Source organism: Pongo abelii, chromosome 23, assembly GCF_028885655.2.
Source record: "Pongo abelii isolate AG06213 chromosome 23, NHGRI_mPonAbe1-v2.0_pri, whole genome shotgun sequence".
Lineage (NCBI taxonomy): Eukaryota > Metazoa > Chordata > Mammalia > Primates > Hominidae > Pongo > Pongo abelii.
This window is the reverse complement of record NC_085929.1, coordinates 46153533-46172545: the sequence shown is the minus strand read 5'-3', so window position 1 is coordinate 46172545 and position 19013 is coordinate 46153533. Positions and strand designations below refer to the sequence as shown.

At 59.7% G+C, this 19013-nt stretch overlaps 1 protein-coding gene across 1 annotated transcript in view; it reads right to left on the bottom strand.

Moving 5' to 3' along the window:
- Positions 1 to 1738: 1738 nt before the first annotated feature.
- CACNA1I (calcium voltage-gated channel subunit alpha1 I) overlaps positions 1739 to 19013 on the bottom strand; it is a 38379-nt gene continuing 21104 nt past the window's right edge. The window contains exons 21-30 of the mRNA XM_054543484.2: positions 18513 to 18646; positions 17562 to 17632; positions 14179 to 14257; positions 13484 to 13605; positions 12131 to 12469; positions 11708 to 11854; positions 10524 to 10646; positions 8920 to 9085; positions 7079 to 7278; positions 1739 to 5724 (exon numbers count right to left, since the gene is read on the bottom strand). Of these exons, the coding sequence (XP_054399459.2) occupies positions 5080 to 5724; positions 7079 to 7278; positions 8920 to 9085; positions 10524 to 10646; positions 11708 to 11854; positions 12131 to 12469; positions 13484 to 13605; positions 14179 to 14257; positions 17562 to 17632; positions 18513 to 18646 (2026 nt within the window). The 3' untranslated portion in view covers positions 1739 to 5079. The remainder of the gene's footprint in view (positions 5725 to 7078; positions 7279 to 8919; positions 9086 to 10523; positions 10647 to 11707; positions 11855 to 12130; positions 12470 to 13483; positions 13606 to 14178; positions 14258 to 17561; positions 17633 to 18512; positions 18647 to 19013) is intronic.

The window sequence follows — 19013 nt, the reverse complement described above, 5'->3', positions numbered from 1 at the left end:
GGAATCCCCAGCCAGTCCTCTCGGACCACCCAGCCAGGAAGACCCCCACCCCCAGCCCCGGTCACGGTCACTCCACCGGCTCTGCTGCCTTCGTGGCACTTGCAGGCTCTGAAATGGGCCAGCTGTGTGCCTGTCTGTCTGGGATCTTTCTTCCACTCTGAGGTGCGGGCTCCGTGAGCACAGGGACCCATCACCACTGTGTCCCCAGCACCTAGCAGAGGCTGGGCGCGTGTGGGTGTGCAGCCATGATTTACTGAAGATGACACGGACGCCTCCCTGGAGGGGCAGCCTGAGGGGGAACAGGAAGATGAGGGTGAGTGGGGCGGGGCCCCGTGCACCTGCTGTTTCTGCCCCACCAATCCCCTCCTGCTGATGACCGGCCCCCTGTCCTCTGAGGCTCAGGCTGGCCTCCGCCCAGGGGACGAAGCGCCCCTAGCTCTGCGCAGATGTGGGCTGGCAGATCCGCACCAGCCCGGCCTGGCCCTACCCCCACCCCTCCCGACAGGACCAGCCTCGCGTCCACAGATTCCCATGGCAGCCTGTTACCATGGTGACAGCAATCGGAGGTCACTGCGCTAGAAACTGGAGGATGCCTCCCTCCTGGAGCACCACAAGAGTCAGAATCTAATTTTCATTACAGCCATAATAGTGGTTTTGCATAATCTTACATATATTAATACCTAACATGCCTGTGTTTATTTGGTTAAAATTCATGAATTCAGGTCTAAATAAAAAGTGCTGATGGCTGAAGTTTTTCATTCTCTTAAAATGTTCTTGGGTTATTTTTTTTTTAAGCCAGTCTCTCTCCTTGGCAGCAACTTGCTTTTAATCCCATTATTAACGGGGAAGAGAGAGGATGACAAATCAGGGCTCTCCTCCCCAGGGGCCGCGCCTCTGGCTGCGGAGGTGGCATGCGGGTGCCCGTCATCCCTAGCCTCTGCCTCGCTGTGTGGCCCAGACCACACCCTGCCGCCTTTCTGGGCCTGTTTCCTCAAGTGGAAAAATAAGATAAGGCGTTAGTTGGTCTTTGAAATCCCTTCTGCTTCCAAAACACAGCCATGGAGCTGACATTTGCTGAATCTCAACCCGCACCAGGCTCCGGGCGGGAGGAGTAAACACGGTCCCTGTCCTTGGGTCAGCGCAATCTGATGAGGACTCACTCAAGAAACAGACAGTGCAGGCTGGGCACAGTGGCTCACGCCTGTAATCCCAGCACCCGAGGCAGGTGGATCACCTGAGGTCAAGAGTTCGAGACCAGCCTGGCCGATGTGGCGACACTCCGTCTCTACTAAAAATACAACAAAACTTAGCCAGGCATGATAGCAGGCACCTGTAATCCCAGCTACTCAGGAGGCTGAAGCGGGAGAATCGCTTGATCCTTGCAGTGAGCCAAGATCTTGCCACTGCACTCGAGCCTGGGCAACAGAGCGAGACTCCATCTCAAAAAAAAAAAAAAAAAGAAAGAAAGAAAGAAAAAGAAATAGTGCCAAAGGGTGAGTAGATTATTCTTCCCACGTGATCCTCTCGCCCGGGTCCAGCACCTCAGCCACAGCAGAAGAGTGTGGGAACCAGGCCCCCAGCCACCCAGCAGCCATGAGAGCACCCTGCCATGAGCATTGTTCTAGGTCCCCGATGCCCCAGGCCCCATGCCTGAAAATGGGGGAGGAGACACTGCCACCCCTCCCTTGAGAGAAGCCTCAGCTTGATACCCACCCCGCTGGGGAAAGAACAGCAGAGACACACGGAGAAATTCTTAAATAGGCTTCTGGGCTTTTATTCAAAACAACACTGGTGGTGGCTGCCGCTTGGTTTCTCTACACCCGGGCAATCTGGGCCAGCAGGTACCAGCGCCATCAGCAACTAGGAGGGAAGTTCATTCACACCATAGAAACCGTACAGCGACTGAGAGTGCTAGAGTCACGGCGGCGGCCCAGGCAGAGGGCTTCCTGGAGGAGGTGGCCTCTGCCTCCTCAGTAGGCTGCAGCTTGGCCCAGGCTCTGCCAGGAACACTGATTATTGCACAAAGACAAAAAAGAGTATGTGTATCTGGGCTAAAGAGCAGCTTCTAAGACCCCAAGCCCTTACACAACGCAGCAAACGGGGCTGGGGTTGGCCCTGGAAGCAGAAGGCTCTGAGCTGAGGATTTGGGGGAAGACAGGCAGATGGGCTTTACACACTTTGTCCTCTTTTAAGGGGCTGCCCGGTGCAGGAGAAGGTAGAGCAGGGGAGAAGAAGAGGGTTTGCCCAGACTGGGCCGTCTCTGCACAGATGCCAAGGTGCCTGCCCACCACTGCTGTACGGAGCCCAGCAGAGACAGCTCAGGGACCTGGGTCCCCACTTTCCCCACAGCCAGGCCCATGTGGGTTAGGGCAAATTTGTGCTTTTGTGATAGACACAAGGCTGAGGCCATGGCCCCAGACCACACGGTTGGGGAGGAAGGAAGGGCCCTTTGCCCAACCCTCACCCATGTTGACTTGTCCTGGCCAATGGATAACAGTTTCCCTGGTTCTCATCTCTGTCACCCATAGGAACAAGGTCAAGTGCCTGGGATCGGCAGGTGGGGCCTCCAGGAGCCTGGGATCGGCCAGGCCATCTCCCACTGCTCCCTGCAAGGAGCTTCTCTGCCTCTGAGCTCAGCTCTTCCACCTTCTCCACACGCCCTGCTCTGTGGGCCCTGGAGCCTTCGCTTGTGCCCATCCCTTTGCCTAGAACACCCGCCCCGAGGTGTCGGCTTGTTCCAGAGTCACACGGTTCAGGGTAAGGGGAGGTTTCACGTCAGACCTGCCTCGGATGTGTTCCCTGCTCAGCTGCTCTGAACCCATGTGACAGCAGGAAAGGCTGCTCAGCGGAGTCACAAGATGACCCAAGGCTGCTTGACTGGTGTCTGATCCCGTCAACTTGAAGCCCAACCTTCCACATGGTCTTCCCAGGCCACACAGCCCCTCTTCTGGGCTCCAATACACATGTCCCTCCAGCAACACGCGGACTTGCAAAAAGTCAAGTCTGTCTGCCTCCCTCCAACTGCGAGCGCTCAGGGTCAGCCAGGAGCAGTCAAGCCTGCCCAGCCCCACTTCTTCCTCAGACAAGGTACCTCGTTCCACATAAAACCACCTCCATGGAAAGCAAGGCAGGGCCAAGGCTCTCTGAAGCGGGCAGCGTTGGGCTTGGACCCAGCCATCCCCGCAGGTCTACCTGCCCCCAGGGAGGACCAGGCAGTTCGTCCCGCCACAGGCACCTTGCTCAGCATCACAGCTCTAGGGTGTGGAGTGAGGCCCTCCACGCCACCCCAGCTTCTTTGTTGCCAGGGCCCTGAAGGACCCTGGGCTGGCCACTTCCCCTCTCCGGGGCTCAGTTTCCTAGGTGGGCTTGACAACCCCTCCCAGCCCCCTCTCCCTCAGCCCAAAAGGGAAGGGTGCACCCCACACCCTCACCAGCCCGCCCACAAGCTGAGTTCTTCCAAGTCAGAGTTTGGGAACAAGGACAAGGCCCCCCCTCGGCAGGCCCCCCTGAAGCCCTCGGAGGGGGTCTTAGCAAAGGCAAAGTTATTGCTGAAGTACAGCATCTCCAAACTCGTGGCCTCTGCAGCCTCTCCAGATCACTGCCACCAACATGCTCCCAATCTCCTTCTTCAAACTGACTTCATGAAAGTCACTCCCTTTTTAAAAAGCAGCCTTGACCTAAGCAAAATGTCTGTGAAATCACGGGTTCAATGTATTTTTTTTCCCAATAAATAGTGAAATAAATGCGTAACTCTTCAAATCAAACACCCCCGTCTAGAACCCGTTTGGGAAGCACTGCTATAGTGAAAGCTGACCTGCAGTTAGGGGCAGCAGGGAGGAGAGACAGGGGCTGGCAGGAGGGGTGGGAGGATGTGGCCTCCAGGTGACGCGAAAGGCTGGGCATGGGGATGCGGCTGGACCCAGGGCCCAGGCAGGTGCCCCCACCCCTGCCTAGAATTTGGTCAGAGCTGCTTTGCCTTGAACCTACTGGGGCGGGGGCATAGTTGCTCAGGACGGGGACAGCACAGTGTCCAGGAACAGCCACAGCTCAGCGCCCATATTGGGGATAAAAGGCATTAAGTGACTGAACAACTAACTGCCTGAGCCCAGGGGCACCTGCAGGGCAGCTGGAGCCAGCTGAGACCAGGCGGGTACCCTGGCCCCCTCCAAGCAAGCCACGGCCAGCTCAGTCTCCTGCACCCTTCCTCCGCAGGCTGCCTCCACTCCTGCCCCACCCACCCCCTCCCTCCTGGGGGTGGAACCCACCCCCTCAGAAGTACTCAGGAGCTGGGGGCCTCCCCTGGGGCCAGAGCCCCAGCTCAGCCTTGGAGCTGCCCTCCATCCCCCACCCCGGTCCTGAGGAAACACAGCTACTCACCCCTGATTTTTCTAAAGAGACACATCTAACCGGTGGACTAAGGGGATGTGTGTGCTCTGGGGTGTCTACAAAAGATTTCACAATAACGAGACAGTCAGGATGACAGGACAGACACCCCGACACGTGGGAGCCACGTGGGATCTTAGCAGCGTTTCTTCTTTAAAGGAAAAAACACACACACACCCTGAATTGCACCTCTTGTCCAGGGCCTGGTGCCCTCAGAGGCCTGAGGGTCCTCTCCAGGCTACTCTTAACCAGGGAGGACACATCAGAAAACACAGCTGGGATGCCCCGGCAGGACATGTGCCCTGGGGTGGGTCTGGCCAGAATCCCAGAGCGTCAGACAAAAGCCCCGTCCAGGCCCTGGCCCACCTCCCACCTTTAGCACTTTCTGGAAGTCATAAGCTCTCAGTAAAAAAAATAAATATATATATATGTCTATGTGTGTGTGTATATACATATATATATATATATATCTGCATATATATATGTATATATATATGTATACGCACTGGAAGGGCCACCATGGGCCACGCAGGCCTGGCTAACCCAGACTCCGCTCAGCCCGGCTGTCGGGTGCCTGTGCCCTGCGGGCCCTGCGCGATCCCAGGTGTGGACGAAGTATTGCTGTCTGCTCCTGGCTCCTGAGGTAAAGAAGGTGAGACGGGGCGGGCGGTGGGCGGCCGGGGGCCCCTGCGACCCTCATCTCTTCCTCTTGCTGGCGGCGTCTCCCGGCTCCAGCTCTCCGGGGAGCGGTTGCGGCGGGGGCGCCAAGGGGCCCAGGCCCATGGGCAGCGGTGCCCGGCCCGGGGGGTCCTTGCTGCGGTCCGCAGCCCACGAGGGGCTCCGGGCCAGGCCGTGGGCCAGGGCGGCGGCGTGGGGGCGGCCGGGGGCGGCCAGGCTGCTGGTGCTGCTGAACTTCCTGGCGGGCGTGAGGCCGGGGGGCGGCAGCGGGGGCGGCGGGCAGAAGAGGGAGGTGAGCGAGAGGCTGCTGAGGGTCTCCGAGTGCTCGCTGCCCGCGCCCCCGCCGCCCGCGCCACCGCGGCCCTCCTCGTCCGAGGGGTCCATGGAGTCGTGGTGGGTGCAGCCCGGGCTGGTGGAGCCCCCGCTGCTGTGGCTGCGCTGATGCGCCCGCAGCCCCCGCAGGCTGAACAGGCCCCGGCCTCGCAGGCTCAGGCGGCGGCGAGCGGCGGGGGACAGGCCGGCCCGGGGTCCTGGAGCAGGTGCGGGCGGCCCCAGGGCGCGCCGGGGGCTGTCGCTCAGGGTCAGGCTGTCCTCGAGCGTGGTCTGCAGGCTGCCCGCGGAGCTGCTGGGGCTGGCGTCCAGCGACGTGTCGCTCCCGGTGGCCTGGGGGGAGGTGGGAGCGGTGGAGGCCGCCTGTGTCGGCCCCCACCCCAGCAACCTGGACGCCCCCCTCCCCGGCACAGCAGGCAGGAGGCAGCCCCCATTCCAGGAGCTCCCTTCAGAGCAGGGCTTCTCCCCGCCGCACGTCCAGCTTAGGCGGCAGTCACTGCAGGGCCTCCACCTGCCCCGAGAGGTCCCCCGAGAGGAGCTAGTATCCCCCTCAAACCCAGGTCAGACCCGGCCCCGCCCTTCACAGAAGGCTCCAGGCTCACTCCAACGGGAAGCCCTGGGCCCACCGCCCTGCCCCAGGGCACGTGGCACCCCCACCGCACCCCCCATGGTCTGAGGCGGCCCCAGCCCTGGCTGCTCCCACTGGTTCCGGTCCCTCCCACTTGCTCCGGCCCCTGGCCCCCACCTCCCGGCCCCGGGGACCTCCCACCTCCCAGCCCCAGAGCCCCCCATCTCCCAGCCCCAGAGCCCCCCCACCTCCCAGCCGCCCAGCTCCCACCTCCCAGTCCCAGGGACCCCCACCTCCCAGCTGCCCAGCCCCCACCTCCCAACCCCGGGGCCCCCCACCTCCAGCCCCTCCCCAGGAGCTGTTCTCCCTGCGTGTCCACCATGGAGGAGACTTTACTCTGCAGACATTTACTTTGGTTATCACCCCTCTTGCACCCCCGCAGCTCACTCTCAGCACTAAACAGTGAGCCCAGCAGGCAGGGAGTTTGTGTCCTGCCCGCCAGAGCACAGAGCCTGGTGTGACGGGTCAGACAGTCACCCAATGAATCAACCGCACTCACTGCACTGTGGGAGCCGGCACGGCCCCATTTCCCCACCCCCACAAGGGAGCCCTCAGTGCTTCAGACCTCTGTGTGCCCGTGGGTAGGAGGGCTGTGGCCCTGGCCAATCCGGAACGGGGGACCCTGCAGCCCGAGGCTTCTCATCCACCAGACCCACTCTCCTACCTCCATTCCTAGTAATCAAGCCCCCACTCACACCCACCCAGAGCACCCAGGGTGTCCTCCCCACTGCCAGCACCCTGCCACCCTGCAAAACCTCCAGTACTCCTCCTCCTCCCCTCCCCTCAAGCTAGGGATCACAGGCCTCTTCCAGACCCCCCTCGGGGTCCTCCCCACACTCTGCTGTCCCCAGGACCCAGCCCTGCCCACTCCATCCACCCCAGTGCCACCTCCCCCTCCAGTCTCAGTGTCACCGCAGCGTTCCCAAACCCCCTTGCACGGTGGTGCCCTGGGCCTTTGGTTGGGTCCTTCCCATCCCAGTCCCTTGGACTTCCAGGCCTGGCTTAGATCCTGCCCCTTGCCCACAGACCAGTGCTCTGGGGCCTGGGAGGTGTCGGTACCTGCCGGAAGAGGGTACAGTTGACCCTTGGTGACCGCAGAGATGCCCAGGAGCCCTGCAGCGCAATCTTGGGGAGGGTTCCAGTGCCGGTGCCCTTTTCTGGGCCTTTCTGGCTGGCAGACACTGCAGGGTGGAAGAACTCGGCTGGCATGGGCAGGAGAGGGCTGGAGGCGTCCGGGGAGAAGGGACTTGGGGGTGCTGCTGGGAAAGGAGGAGACACAGCTGAGGAAGCACGCTCAGGCCAGGGGGCAGCCCCTGGAAGGTGGCATTGAGCACCAATCTCACTGGGCCAGCAGGGAGGGGCCACCTAATAAACTGACTGTGAGACCGTGGGCAAGTCCACCCCTCTAAGCCTTTGTTTCCCCAAGAAGAGCAAGAGAGAAATCCTGAACCAGCCCTTTTGATTCCAGGGGGCGGGGGCCCTGGGCAAAGACACAGCTTTTGGAGGCAAGCAGACCCGGGTTCAAGCCTAGGTCTCTTCCTCTGCAAAAGGGAACAAGATGCCATCTTGAGGGGCATAATTATGGAGAAGAAACAGCTTGAAGCTCCCAGCTCAGCACCAAGTACACAGCAGGTGTTCACTAGGATCAGTCACCTCCAGGTCCTGACCCCACCATGGGGCCTGGCCAGGCCTGGGGGCCACTGTGGGACAGCAGGTAGGTTGGGGCATCCCAGCCCCGGGTCAGGCACTGCACTGGATGGCAGGTCAGTCTGGCCTGGTTGGCTGCACATGGTGAGGGGCAGGGACAGGGGTGGGGGGTCTGAAGGCTGGGGCAGGTCTGGGTGTGGGGGGCGTGGGGGGTAGCAGCAGCCTCTGCCCACAGTCCCCTCCACACCTTGCAGGTTGAGGGTGAGATAATGAAAAAATGTACCCAAGACGGCTGGACAGTCTGAATGTCCCGGCTGGGGTTCCTATGCCATACCATCTTACCATTTAAGGAAAACGTAAATAAATGGTTGGCTAAAGGGAATGAGATTGCATTCCACCAGAATGGCTCTCGGGTCAGCCCTATGCCCTGAATTCTGCTTTGGGAAGTCTGGGATCTTGGCACCTCAGCCACCCTGGCCAGCTGAGAGCCCATCAGCTTTAGGGAGGGTGACCAGGAAAGTCACCCCACTCGTGGCTCCTGGGAGGCGTCCCCAAAGGGTACTTGGGGTGGGCTCAGAGTCTTGGGCATCCCTCTTCTGCTGGGCTCCTCATCTCTCTGCCTCCCTCCACAGCCAGTGCTGTGAAACCAGGTTCCTGCCACGCTCCATGAGGACCACAACAAAGATGAGCCCATGATGGCAGGCCAGCTTAGTCCCCTGGCCCTGTGCCCAGAGCCCAGCCACGGGCCCAAAGCATAAACAGAACACTGCAGGTAGGGCTGAAGGATAAGTATCAGGAATTCGCAAAAGGGCTATTGAAGACACCAGGCTTTCCTATGTTTAACATCCCTGTGTATATGAAGATCTGTGGGCTACACACCTCTCAAATTCAGCTCTAGAAAAACACCACAATAATCTGGCAGCTTTCCTTCTGCTTGATAATGAGAGCCATGTGTACCCACCTCTTTCCCTTTTCACCATGGCTCCTAGGAAGCTCAGCATGAAGCTTCCTTTAGATGCTTAGGTTTTTGTTATAATTACCTCATCTTTTTGTGCTATTTGGCTCTTGATCTTTTATCATTGTTATATCAGGCCTGAGAGTCTATCTCTCATTGTCAGATATCCATCTGGTTCTTTCTGGACTAAATGTAATAATCTGGATAAAAATACTAAGGAAAAAACTCAGCCATCTCCCTCTGAAGCAGATGCTCAAGATGAGGGCTGTGGGGAGCTGGCAGGGCTCCCACCCCTCACCTTGACTGCTGTCATGTTTCAGCCAGGACCGGACAGGGCTGAATGGGATCTCCTCCATCTCACACAGGAAGTTCTCTGGATCCGGTGAGACGGCCGTAGAGGACAAGGGGAAGAAGCATTCGCCCAGGTCTCCCACATGCATGGGCTCAGGTGGGTCCAGCTCACCCTGCAAGGAAAGGGAGGTAGGATGGGGCAGGACTGGGAAGGGGGACAGCTCATGAAGGGACCCTGATGACCTGCTCCACGGCCCCTTGCTTAACTAGGCTACCCTCATGGCTAGTCTGACCTTCCTCTCACCTCCTCTACCTGACCACCTTCCAAAATCCCGTGAAAGGAATCTACCTCCTAACGCCCACTGGATGCCCCAGGCAGTTAGTGACTTCCCCTGGTACAGACCCTGGCCCAGCGAAGAAGCCAGGTCAAGGCTGGCGAAGGCATCAGAAGACAGGCTGAGTGGCCACACGAGTGTCCCGTGAGCATGACCTGGGGTGGGTCCCTTCCCTTTGCTGAGCCTGTTTCTGCATCCAAGGAGAGTAACGCCTTCCTTCCTAGGCATTTCCTGGCCCCCACATTCCTCAGCCCTGCAGCCCAGAGCGACCCCTTCCCAGAACAGCCGCTTTAATGCCCCCTCCAAGGCAGATGAAGTCGTGCCACCCCGACCTCCGATGACTTGCTGAGTCTGGCACAAAAGGCTTCACCCTGCCCAAGTCCAACTGAGTCCCAGAAACTGTGCACCCTGATATCCTTTGTAGGAGAGCAGTGTGGGGGTATGGGGAGCTGCAGCAACTGTTACCAATCAGGGAGGGGACCAAAATGACATAGAAGGGACAGGAAGAACTGGCCCCACAGCCTACTCTGAGCAGATGGAGGGCCAGCCTAGGGGGCAGAGGTGCCAAGCCCAGAGTATCCCCCAGCTGTCCCTTACACCCCCCACCCCCAGCAGGGCAGGACCACTTTGACCTTGAGATCAGGAGCCCGGGTCTTGAGGTCTCACCCCCTAAGACTGCAGGATCAGCAAGAGCCCCTTCCTGGCCTGCAGGCCTCCTCAGACTGACCCCCTGGGGTGCAGAGGTTTGGAGTCCAGCCTCAGGGGTGGCTTCCTGCTGTGTCATTCCTGGCTGTGTGATGTGAGCACCACCCCACATCTTGGAACCCCCATTTCCTCACGTGTGAAGTGGGGACAAATCATCCCTGCTGCACAGAGCCGTGGGGCAGACAAACAGCTGGCACGGGCACAGCGCCTGCACATAGTAGGTGCTTGTGCCTGATGCGACCCTCCCGTTCGCTTCAGCCTCACAGCCCCGCCGGCCGGGGATGACCCCCGTGGAATGGACCAAAAAATACTCAAAGCAACAAGAAGCAGCCAGTGCTGCTGGGTGCCAGGTTGGAGTGCTGACTGGGCTTGTGGCTGTGTGACCTCAGGCAAATCACTCCACCTCTCTGAGCCCTACTGCCCTCATCTGTCCAACAGGAGATGAAGGTCTAGCACACAGTGGGTGCCGTTTACATGGTAGACTGGAAAGACAGGGGGGTCCTGCCTGGGTGGGCAGGGGCCAGGCTTCGAGGACAGACCCGCCTGCTCAGGAGTCGCCAGGGGAGCTGACCTTGCTGTCTCTGGGGCCAGGTGGGCAGGCTGTGGGGTCCTCGAGACTCAGGTCATCGCCCAGCAGGATGGACGAGGACCTGTCTGAGTTCAGGGAGAAGGCTTCCGTCTCAGCCAGCTGCACCTGCAGGAAGAGGGGGTGGCCTCGGGTCACCCAGGTTTGGGATGGGCAGACCTGGGTCCTGGGGCGTGCAGCCACAGGCCTGAGGCTCTGAAGAGAGGCCGAGCAGTGGTCAGAAAGGTCCAGACACCTGCTGGACACGGATGATGTGTCCATCCTGTGCAGGCGCCCAGCCTGGGTGACATGCGATGGTGACACAGTGGCCGCCTCCAGTGGAAGCCAGCCCTGAGTGGCCCATCTTGCTACCTGGACCTGAGGGGAGGTGAGTTGCCGTGGGCTGTGAACTCCACAGCTGTCTGCTTGCCCCCAGAACAAGTGCCCGTCAAGACTGGGCTGGACTTGACTCATCTATGGCCCCATGTGGATGACCTGCACAGCGCGTCACAGGCAGGGGACACTGCGGGGCCCAGAGACACTGGAGAATCTGCAGCCACCACAGGGCAGGGATGTGGGGCAGCCCAGACCTCCAGCTCCTGCTGATGGTTCCTGGGGACCGGCCCTGCAGCCACCTGAGGCTGGAGCCACTCTGGGGGCTCGAACACCCCAGGGAGAGCTCAGGGGCCCACACTGCTGGGGAGAGGGGAGGGGGCTAACTGCGCCTGCACTGGAGGCAGGCCCATGGGAACCCTTGAGCTGGGTGAGCCTAAGCCCCGAGCTGGAGGCCAGGACAGGGCACCTGGAGGAGATTGAGTGCCAGGATGATGCCCTGGGGGAAGAGCGGGCAGATGACCCCTCACGTCACAGAAAAGGCAAGCTGTCCTGCAAGTGACACACAGGCTCCCTGCCTGGCACCTGCAGCACACAAGGTGGGGCAGCTGCCCTACCCAAGCACCTACTGTGTGCGGCACGGTGCTGGGGTCGGCAGCTGTGGCCACCACACCACAGGCCCACACCTGGCCCTGGCTCAGGGAGCCAATCTGCCCCAGCCATGGAAGCTACGTGTGCCCACGTTGACCCAGCCTGGTCTCTACGGCCCAGAGCCAGGCTCTGCCCTCGGGCAGGCCCCCCACCAGGTTTCGTGCTGCCCCTGCCACAAGGGGCCTTGCCTCCCAGGCTGCCATTACCTCTTGCTTGTCGTGGTGACACTTCTTGCAGCCGGCGGGTGACGAGTAGTGGTGGAAGATGGAGCCCGACAGGTTGTCGATGATGGTCAGCTCCCCCTCCAAGGAGTCCTTGATGATTAAAGAGACGCTGTCCAGCCACAGGTTCTCCTAGGCGGACGGGGACGGGGTGGGGACAGGCGGGATTATCAGCCGGGTCCCGGGGCTGCGGGGTGGGCAGGACACAGCTGCCCTCCCGGTTGGTTCTCTGCGCCCATGGCCTGGGACCGACCCCCTCATCACAGGGTCACCCCTTCTATGGAGCTGAGCAGGGTGGGGCCCAGAAAGACAGAGGTCTCTGTGCAAGGCCTCCCTGGCCCCGCTGCCCATCTGGCCCTGCAGTGCCTCCCCTCTGGCGACCCTCACACCTCTCCAGCCCCTGCCCACCTGGGCAGGCGAGTAGCAGCGCCGGCACAAGCCGCCCTCGATGTCGCCCCCGCCGCCCGCCCCTCCCGGCCCTCGGCCAGGGGCGCCCGGGGAGCCGGTAGGCAGCCTCGGGCCGGGGCCCAGGCCGTGGGCCATCTCCAGCTCGAGCTCGGCATCCATCTCGGCGTCCTCCTGTGCCTCCTTGTTGCTGTCGTCCAGGTGCTTCATGAGCACAGCCACCACCACATTGATGAGCACAAACTGCGCGGTGAGCACGAAGCTCACGAAGTACAGCGGCGACACAAACTGCAGGCTGCTCAGGCAGCTACGCTCGTCGTGGGTGCAGTCCCGCAGCGTGTCCTGCGTGGCAGGGAGGGCGGTGAGGGTGAGGATGAGGATGAGGACATCCCAGAGGCTGCTGGAGGCAGAGGCCAGCCCAGGGCCATGCGCGGAGGCAGCAAGACCGAGATTCAACCCCCGAGATGGCCCCTGGCTGCCCTGCCCCACTCTGCCTTGTGGCAACATCTGCCTGCCTCAGCTTCAGATGGCCCAGCCGCCATCTGTCAGATGACAGACGGATGGCCCAGCGCCCTCTCCTCCTCTCTTGCTCCTGCCCATGTCACCCTCCCCACAGCTGGCCTGCTTCCCCGGGACAGTCAGGCCTGAGAAGGGGCATCTGGGGCTTCCTTCAAGGGCCCCTGGGGAGTAGGGTGCATTCAGGACCAGGGCCTCCCTGTCCTTCCTTTCTGGTTTCTCAACTCAACCCCCAACCACAAAGCCCAAGAAGATTCCACCAGCTTCCCGCCCTGGGCCGAGGAGATTGGCTGCCTCTCCCAGCACCCCAGCTTTCTGCCTCCTTGCTGGGGGCACTGGGGGCTCTGCAGGGTTGGAGTGGGAGGCAGAACAGGCCTACCACTGCCCTCTCCACCCTAGGGCCCCAGAACCGAGGCCTCACCCCTGTCCTCTGGGAGCCCCTCCCTGCCCTTCCCAGCCCAGCCCGGGTTGCAGCCCAGGCCAGGGAGCCTCTGCCGGGTGACCTGGTCAGTGCAGCAATCACTAGGGGGCCTGGCCCTGGCCTTCGGGCCTGCCTGGGCCCCAGGTCCCCTCTGAAACTGGGTGGAGTTGTCTACCCTAGAATCTGAGCCCTGATCCCAGGCAACACTGGGGGATGAGGCAGTGTAGACAGGGGGCCTGTTCTGGCTCAGCTCTCCCCACTGTGCTGGTCCCGGGCAGGCCCCTCCACTCCTCCGTGCCCTGCATGCCCCTCCCATGTGTGGTGGGGCCCTGGGTGGGCAGAGCCCTGAGCAGCAGGACCAGCATCCTCACTGTCCCAGCACCTGGCTGATTTGTCCACCCCAGCCCGCCCAGGAATACCTTCATGATCCCATTCCAGTTGTCACCCGTGGAGACCTGGAAGAGTGTGAGGAAGGCCATGCCGAAGTTCTCGAAGGTGGCATGCCGGCTCATGCCCTCGCATGGGTTCTCGTCGTTGCAGACTGGAAGCAAGAAGGAGGTCAGCCCTGCCCGATGGCGGAGCGCCTGCGGGGCTCACCCTGACCCGGTGCCTCCCACCTCGCCTCAGAACCCTCATCACACCCTAGGAGGGGCCTGCAGACTGTGCCCAGCCCACAGGTAAACTGAGGCTCGGGGAGATGGCACATGAGCTGGGGCTCAGGTTTGGGTGAGTCTGGCTCTGCCCCCCGCCGAAGAATGGGTTTCTGAGAAAGAGGGTGAAATGGGGTGAGGGCCAGCCCCTCGGGGAACCCTGCTTTCCGGAGCCATCCCGGTGCAGGGCGGAGCTCAGTGAGCGCTCTGTTGCTCTCTCCCCTGCCCTGGCCACTCCACTTGCTGGGGTGGCGCTGGCTCAGGACAGGCACCAACACTGGGGTAGGGAGGGCAGTTTCCCTGGGAGACCAGACAGCTGAGGGCCCTGCTGTAGGCATCTCCCCAATACAAAGACCCTGATGTGATGGGCTCAGGGGTCTCAGGCCTCCCCCGCCCCCCGCCCCCAGTTCATCCTGCAGCCCTGCTACACCCCCCACCACGGGCCTGCTCTGGGAGTCACTCACCCAGCTTCCCGAAGAGCTCCACCCCGAGAGCAGCATAGATGAAGAAGAGCAGCATGAAGAGGAGGCCCAGGTTGCCCACCTGCGGGAGGACAGGTGAGGCCGAGTGGGGCTGGGAAGCGGGTGGGGGCGCACCAGGCCTGGGAAGGGTGGAGGCTGGGGCAGTGGGGGTGGGCAGCCTGAGGGTCAGAGCAGCTGTAACATTCCCCCAGGCTGTGTGTCCACGTCTGCCACCCCCACAGGACCTGGAGGGCAGGCTGGGTCCAGCACAGGGCTCAGAATAACAAGAAAACACTTGTGCCGCCTTTACCACAAGCTGCCCCATTTCCAGCATTTAAGGTTCCTGAGCTCACTTCCTCCTCACAATAATCCATGAACTATCTTTTATCCCCATTCTTCAGAAGAAGAAGGAGACAGACTGAGAAGTGACGTCACTTGTCCAGAGTCGCACAGCTAGTAACTGGTAGGACAGGGGTCCAAACCCAGCAGGCTGGCCCCACGGTCCATGCACACAATCTATGCTACACGCCTTGCGTGGCTACCAAGGTTGAATGGATGGATGAATGAAGGGAAGGGAGAAGGCAGGAGGTCTCAGCACTAACACTAGCTCCTCTACGAAACCACCGAAACGCACTTGTCCCTGTCACTGTCATCTGCTGGTCTGGGAAATCTTCAAGAGCAGGAACACAGCTGCATGAGGTCAGATTTGCCTCCTTGGGCCAGCATGAGGCCTGGCCATAGAGAGGAGGGAAGGCAGGAATCACACAGGCCCATGGGCCCCAGAAGCCTCTGCAAACCCAGCCACCCCCGTCCCACAGCTCCTGTGGGAGAAAGCGTCCCAGATTCCAAACCTAGTTCAAATCTATCCATGCACTGGAGACCACCTTTAACTCATGCTATGGATAAGATAAGGCTCAAACACATTCTTGCCCTAGAAATGAAATATCTCTTAGAACCTTCAGAAGGCCTTAGAACCCTCAGAAGACGTTCACATTAACTGCTGAAAAGTAAACCCCGTTAATCACCACTCCTCGAGTTTCTCTGCTCCACTCCAGAGCAGGGTTTCCTAGCCAGCCGTTCTACGCTGCTAGTGTCTGACTAATTAAATGATGTTCCCTTCATTAAGAAAACAAGCACTTACTGAGCGCCCGTGAGGCCAACTGTAAGGCCCTGACCGCTGAGAAGGATCTGGCGTGGTCGAGGCTCTAGGAATTCAGCTTTGTGCCCTGCACAGGCTGGGGCAGGCCTCATCTCTTAACCAGGATTGCCTTCAGCTTTTCTATCTGTCCCTTCCCTGCCGTCAGCATCTCAGAGCCGGCAGGGTTGCGGCAGCCTCCTCACCAGCTTCCCTGCCTCCAGCCTCTCCCTCCAATCCACTCTCCTCCCAGCCATCAGAGCCACCTTCTCAAAAGCAGCTCTGGCTGCAGCCTTCCTTGTCTAGAACCCTCCTGTGGCACCTGCTGCCTGCAAGATAAAGCCCAATTTTGCTGCCCTGGCATTGAAGGTGTGCTGTGACCTGGCCCCCAGGGGCCCCCTCCCAGCCTGATCTTCCAACCCCACACACTCCAGCCACACAGAAAACAGCCCCACAGTGCCTTGGCATATTATTTTCCCTCTGCAGGGAGGACCCTCTGTCTTTGCCTGGAAAATACCTCCTCCCTACCCCTCAAAGCCCAGTCCATGGGTCACCTCCCCTGAGAAGCCTTCTCTGATGCCTCCTCCCTCTTCTTGGGGCAGAGCCTTGTGGGAAGAGGCTGGAGTTTCCATTTTCGTAGCACTTTACATAGTATCGAGGAAATGGCCAATGTCCATACAACAACATGAGCAACAGCAAATGGATTTTGAGGGGTAAGCACCATTTCATGGCCAGTGGCACTTGGCACATGCTTCTTCTGAAGTGCTAATGCACTTGTAATGACTACCATGGGTCTCCTGCTGGAGGCTGGGATGTCCTGAACATCTTCACGTGCCATGCCCCATGCTAGCTCTGCAATGGATTTGGGAGTCATGATGGGACCACCCAGGGGTCAGAGCATGGGGAAGGAGAGTGGGAGCAAGGAGGCCAGGGAGGCCGAGCCACACACCTGCCATCCCATCCCTAGCAGCCTCTTCTTAAATGTCATTTCCCATGAACCAGGCCTCTTAAGAGCTTCATAAGCTTTAACCATCTGACACCTCACCGCCACCCTTTGAAACAAGCACTTGAGGGAGTGATGCTTCACCACCATCCTCATTTCACAGGCAAGGAAACTGAGGCACGAAAAGCTAAGTTGCATGTCCAGGGCCCAGGCTTTGCTCTCAAGCATTATGGCCCAAGCCGGGGCTCCAATCTACTTCCTGTCGGCACAGCCTGCAGCCCAGCATCACCCCCATCTCCCATGGGACAAAGTCCCCTGAAGGGATTTAATGTTAGGAAAAACCACATCTCTGAATGAATGCCCTTGCTTTCCATCCAGACCATGCCACTTTCCCTTTATACCGAGGCTGCTGGGAAGCTCACACCAAATTCAGGAACAGAACTCACCCGTGTCCTTAGCCCCAGTCCCCGAAAGAATTAGCTCTGCTTCCACCTTCCCTGGGCCATTAATCTTGTATCCTCGTTTTTAATGTGCAGTATCTGTGCCTTGTATTTTAAGTTCCTGATGACTCGATGAGTCATAATGAATAAATAAATGTGCCTGAGGCTCGGCTGAGAGCAGAGGCCACCCTGAGGGGAGGGGGAAGGGGAGCCTCAAGCAGTCAAGACAGCGGGGGAGGGAAGGACTGGGATTGCAGAATTCCCAGGAGGATGAAAAAGATGCCCTCTGTGGCCCTGATCACATCTCCCCTTTCACTAACCACAGGGTGCGGGTAGAGCAACTTCCCTAACTTCTCAGATCCCCACCTGGGTCAGGGTCTCATGCTGCCCCTCCTGGAATGCCATCTCGGAACTTCTCCACCCACACTGCCACCTCCTTCTGCCAAGCCACCCTTGGAAGTCAAGCTCAAAGGTCCCCTTTCCTAGGCTGCCTTCCCTGATCTCCCCAGGGAGTGTCTGGCACTCTTCTCTCTCTCTGGAGCATGCTAGAGGTCCCTCCCCACATTTCCCTGAAGTATCCATCTCCCTCCACCAGCCTGGGGGCAACCAAGGCCACAATGTGGACCTTCAGTGCATGCACAGAGCTGGACACAGAGTGGCACTGGCAACCACGTGGTGAAGCCGGAAGAAAGAGGCATAAAGGGACCCTTCCTGCCTCTCAGCCCCTGGCTCAAAATGCATCCCCAGAGACATCATCTGCCCTGGCTCTGGCAGATGTGAGGAAAAGGGAAATCAGGGCCTTCATGCCCCAGGGCCCAGCCTGACACCGATGACCCCTAGGAGGACTGCCAGAAAGAGTGGCTCTTACCTGGGGCAAAGCTTGCACCACCGTGTCCAGCAGGGCCCGCATCCCTGTGGCCATCTTCAACAGCTTCAGCACTGCAGGCGAGACCCAGCCCTGCCCACTCAGCCCCAGGCCGGTGGGGACGTGTGTGTGCACGCATGTGTGCACGTGTGTAAACTCAGGAGAAGAGAACATGAAGGCACGTGCAAGCAGAGTCCAGCTCTCAGATGCCACATTACAAGAACGTGGGTGCAGCCACAGGGTGAGTGGGGCATGCAGAAAAACATGTGGACACAAGGCGTGGGTGTCTCTGTAGAAAAGCCCCCGAGGATAGGGCATACTCATGGGAACTGAGGTCTATGAAGTGTGTGAATGAGTGTGCCATGAACTGTCATGGGCACAAAGGACCAGTGTGAGTGGCCACATCTTTTCTCTTCCCCTCTCGATAAAGAGGACTCTGGCATCACTCGCTGAGTTTCTGGCAGGCAGAAAAGCAAGAGGCACCTGGGCTCGCCCTGAGGCAGGAGGCTTTTAAAAGAAGTGTACGAACTACCTTGAGGGGAGGGAGAAGGGTCTCTGAAGACCGTGCGTCCCAGTCACTGTGTTTGAGAAATGCCAGCGAGGAGCTGGAGGTGTTTCACATCTTCCCAGTTGGACTGGGTTCCTTGCATCACACTCTGAGACTGGACCCCATGGGTCATGGCGTTATAAGGAAGTGGGAGTGTGTATCCATGTGTGCTATGCAAAGCTGTCTGTGTGTTGGGGGAGGTGTGTGCACACAGAGGGTGCATGCGTGTGTGTTGGCTGCGTGCCTCCCGGCTCCTGCTCACCCCTGCTCAGCAAGGAGCCCACCATGCCTGCAAACTCCTGCCCCCACCTCTCCCCATCCCACTTCTGTGTGCTCTCATCAGGCAATGAGGAGTCTCATCCCGCCCCTGCTTGTCCCCATTCCCTGTCCCACCCCTTGCCCCTCACCTCGGGCAATGCGCAGAACCCTCATGATGCGGATGATGGTGGGGTTGATGGGCAGGGCCGCGTTGATCTCGATCTCCTCCAGGGTGATGCCCATGACTGACAGTAGCACAATGGCCAGGTCCAGCTGGTTCCATCTGCTCAGCCGTGCATGGGAGGGCAGGAGTGGGCATGAGGAGGATCCCTCTGGTTCAGACACACCTTAGTGGGGGGAGCCTCCCAGGTCCTGACCCTTCTATTGTGGCCCATTAGGCTGTGTGGCTGCCCTCCCTTACTAGCCCCTCCTAACGCCACTGGGTCCAGGCCCCTCTCTGCTCCCCATAGCCATCACTCCCTCAAGCAAGGGGCTGATCGGGCTAAATAAATATCTCTGGCCTCCCACAGGAGAGGAGGCATGGACTGTGACTTCCAGGTCTAATCTTGAGCTGGCTGCTCTCTCTGTCTGGCCTTAGGCTAGTCCATCAACTTCTTTGAGACTCACTATTCCCTTCAAAAAGGAATATT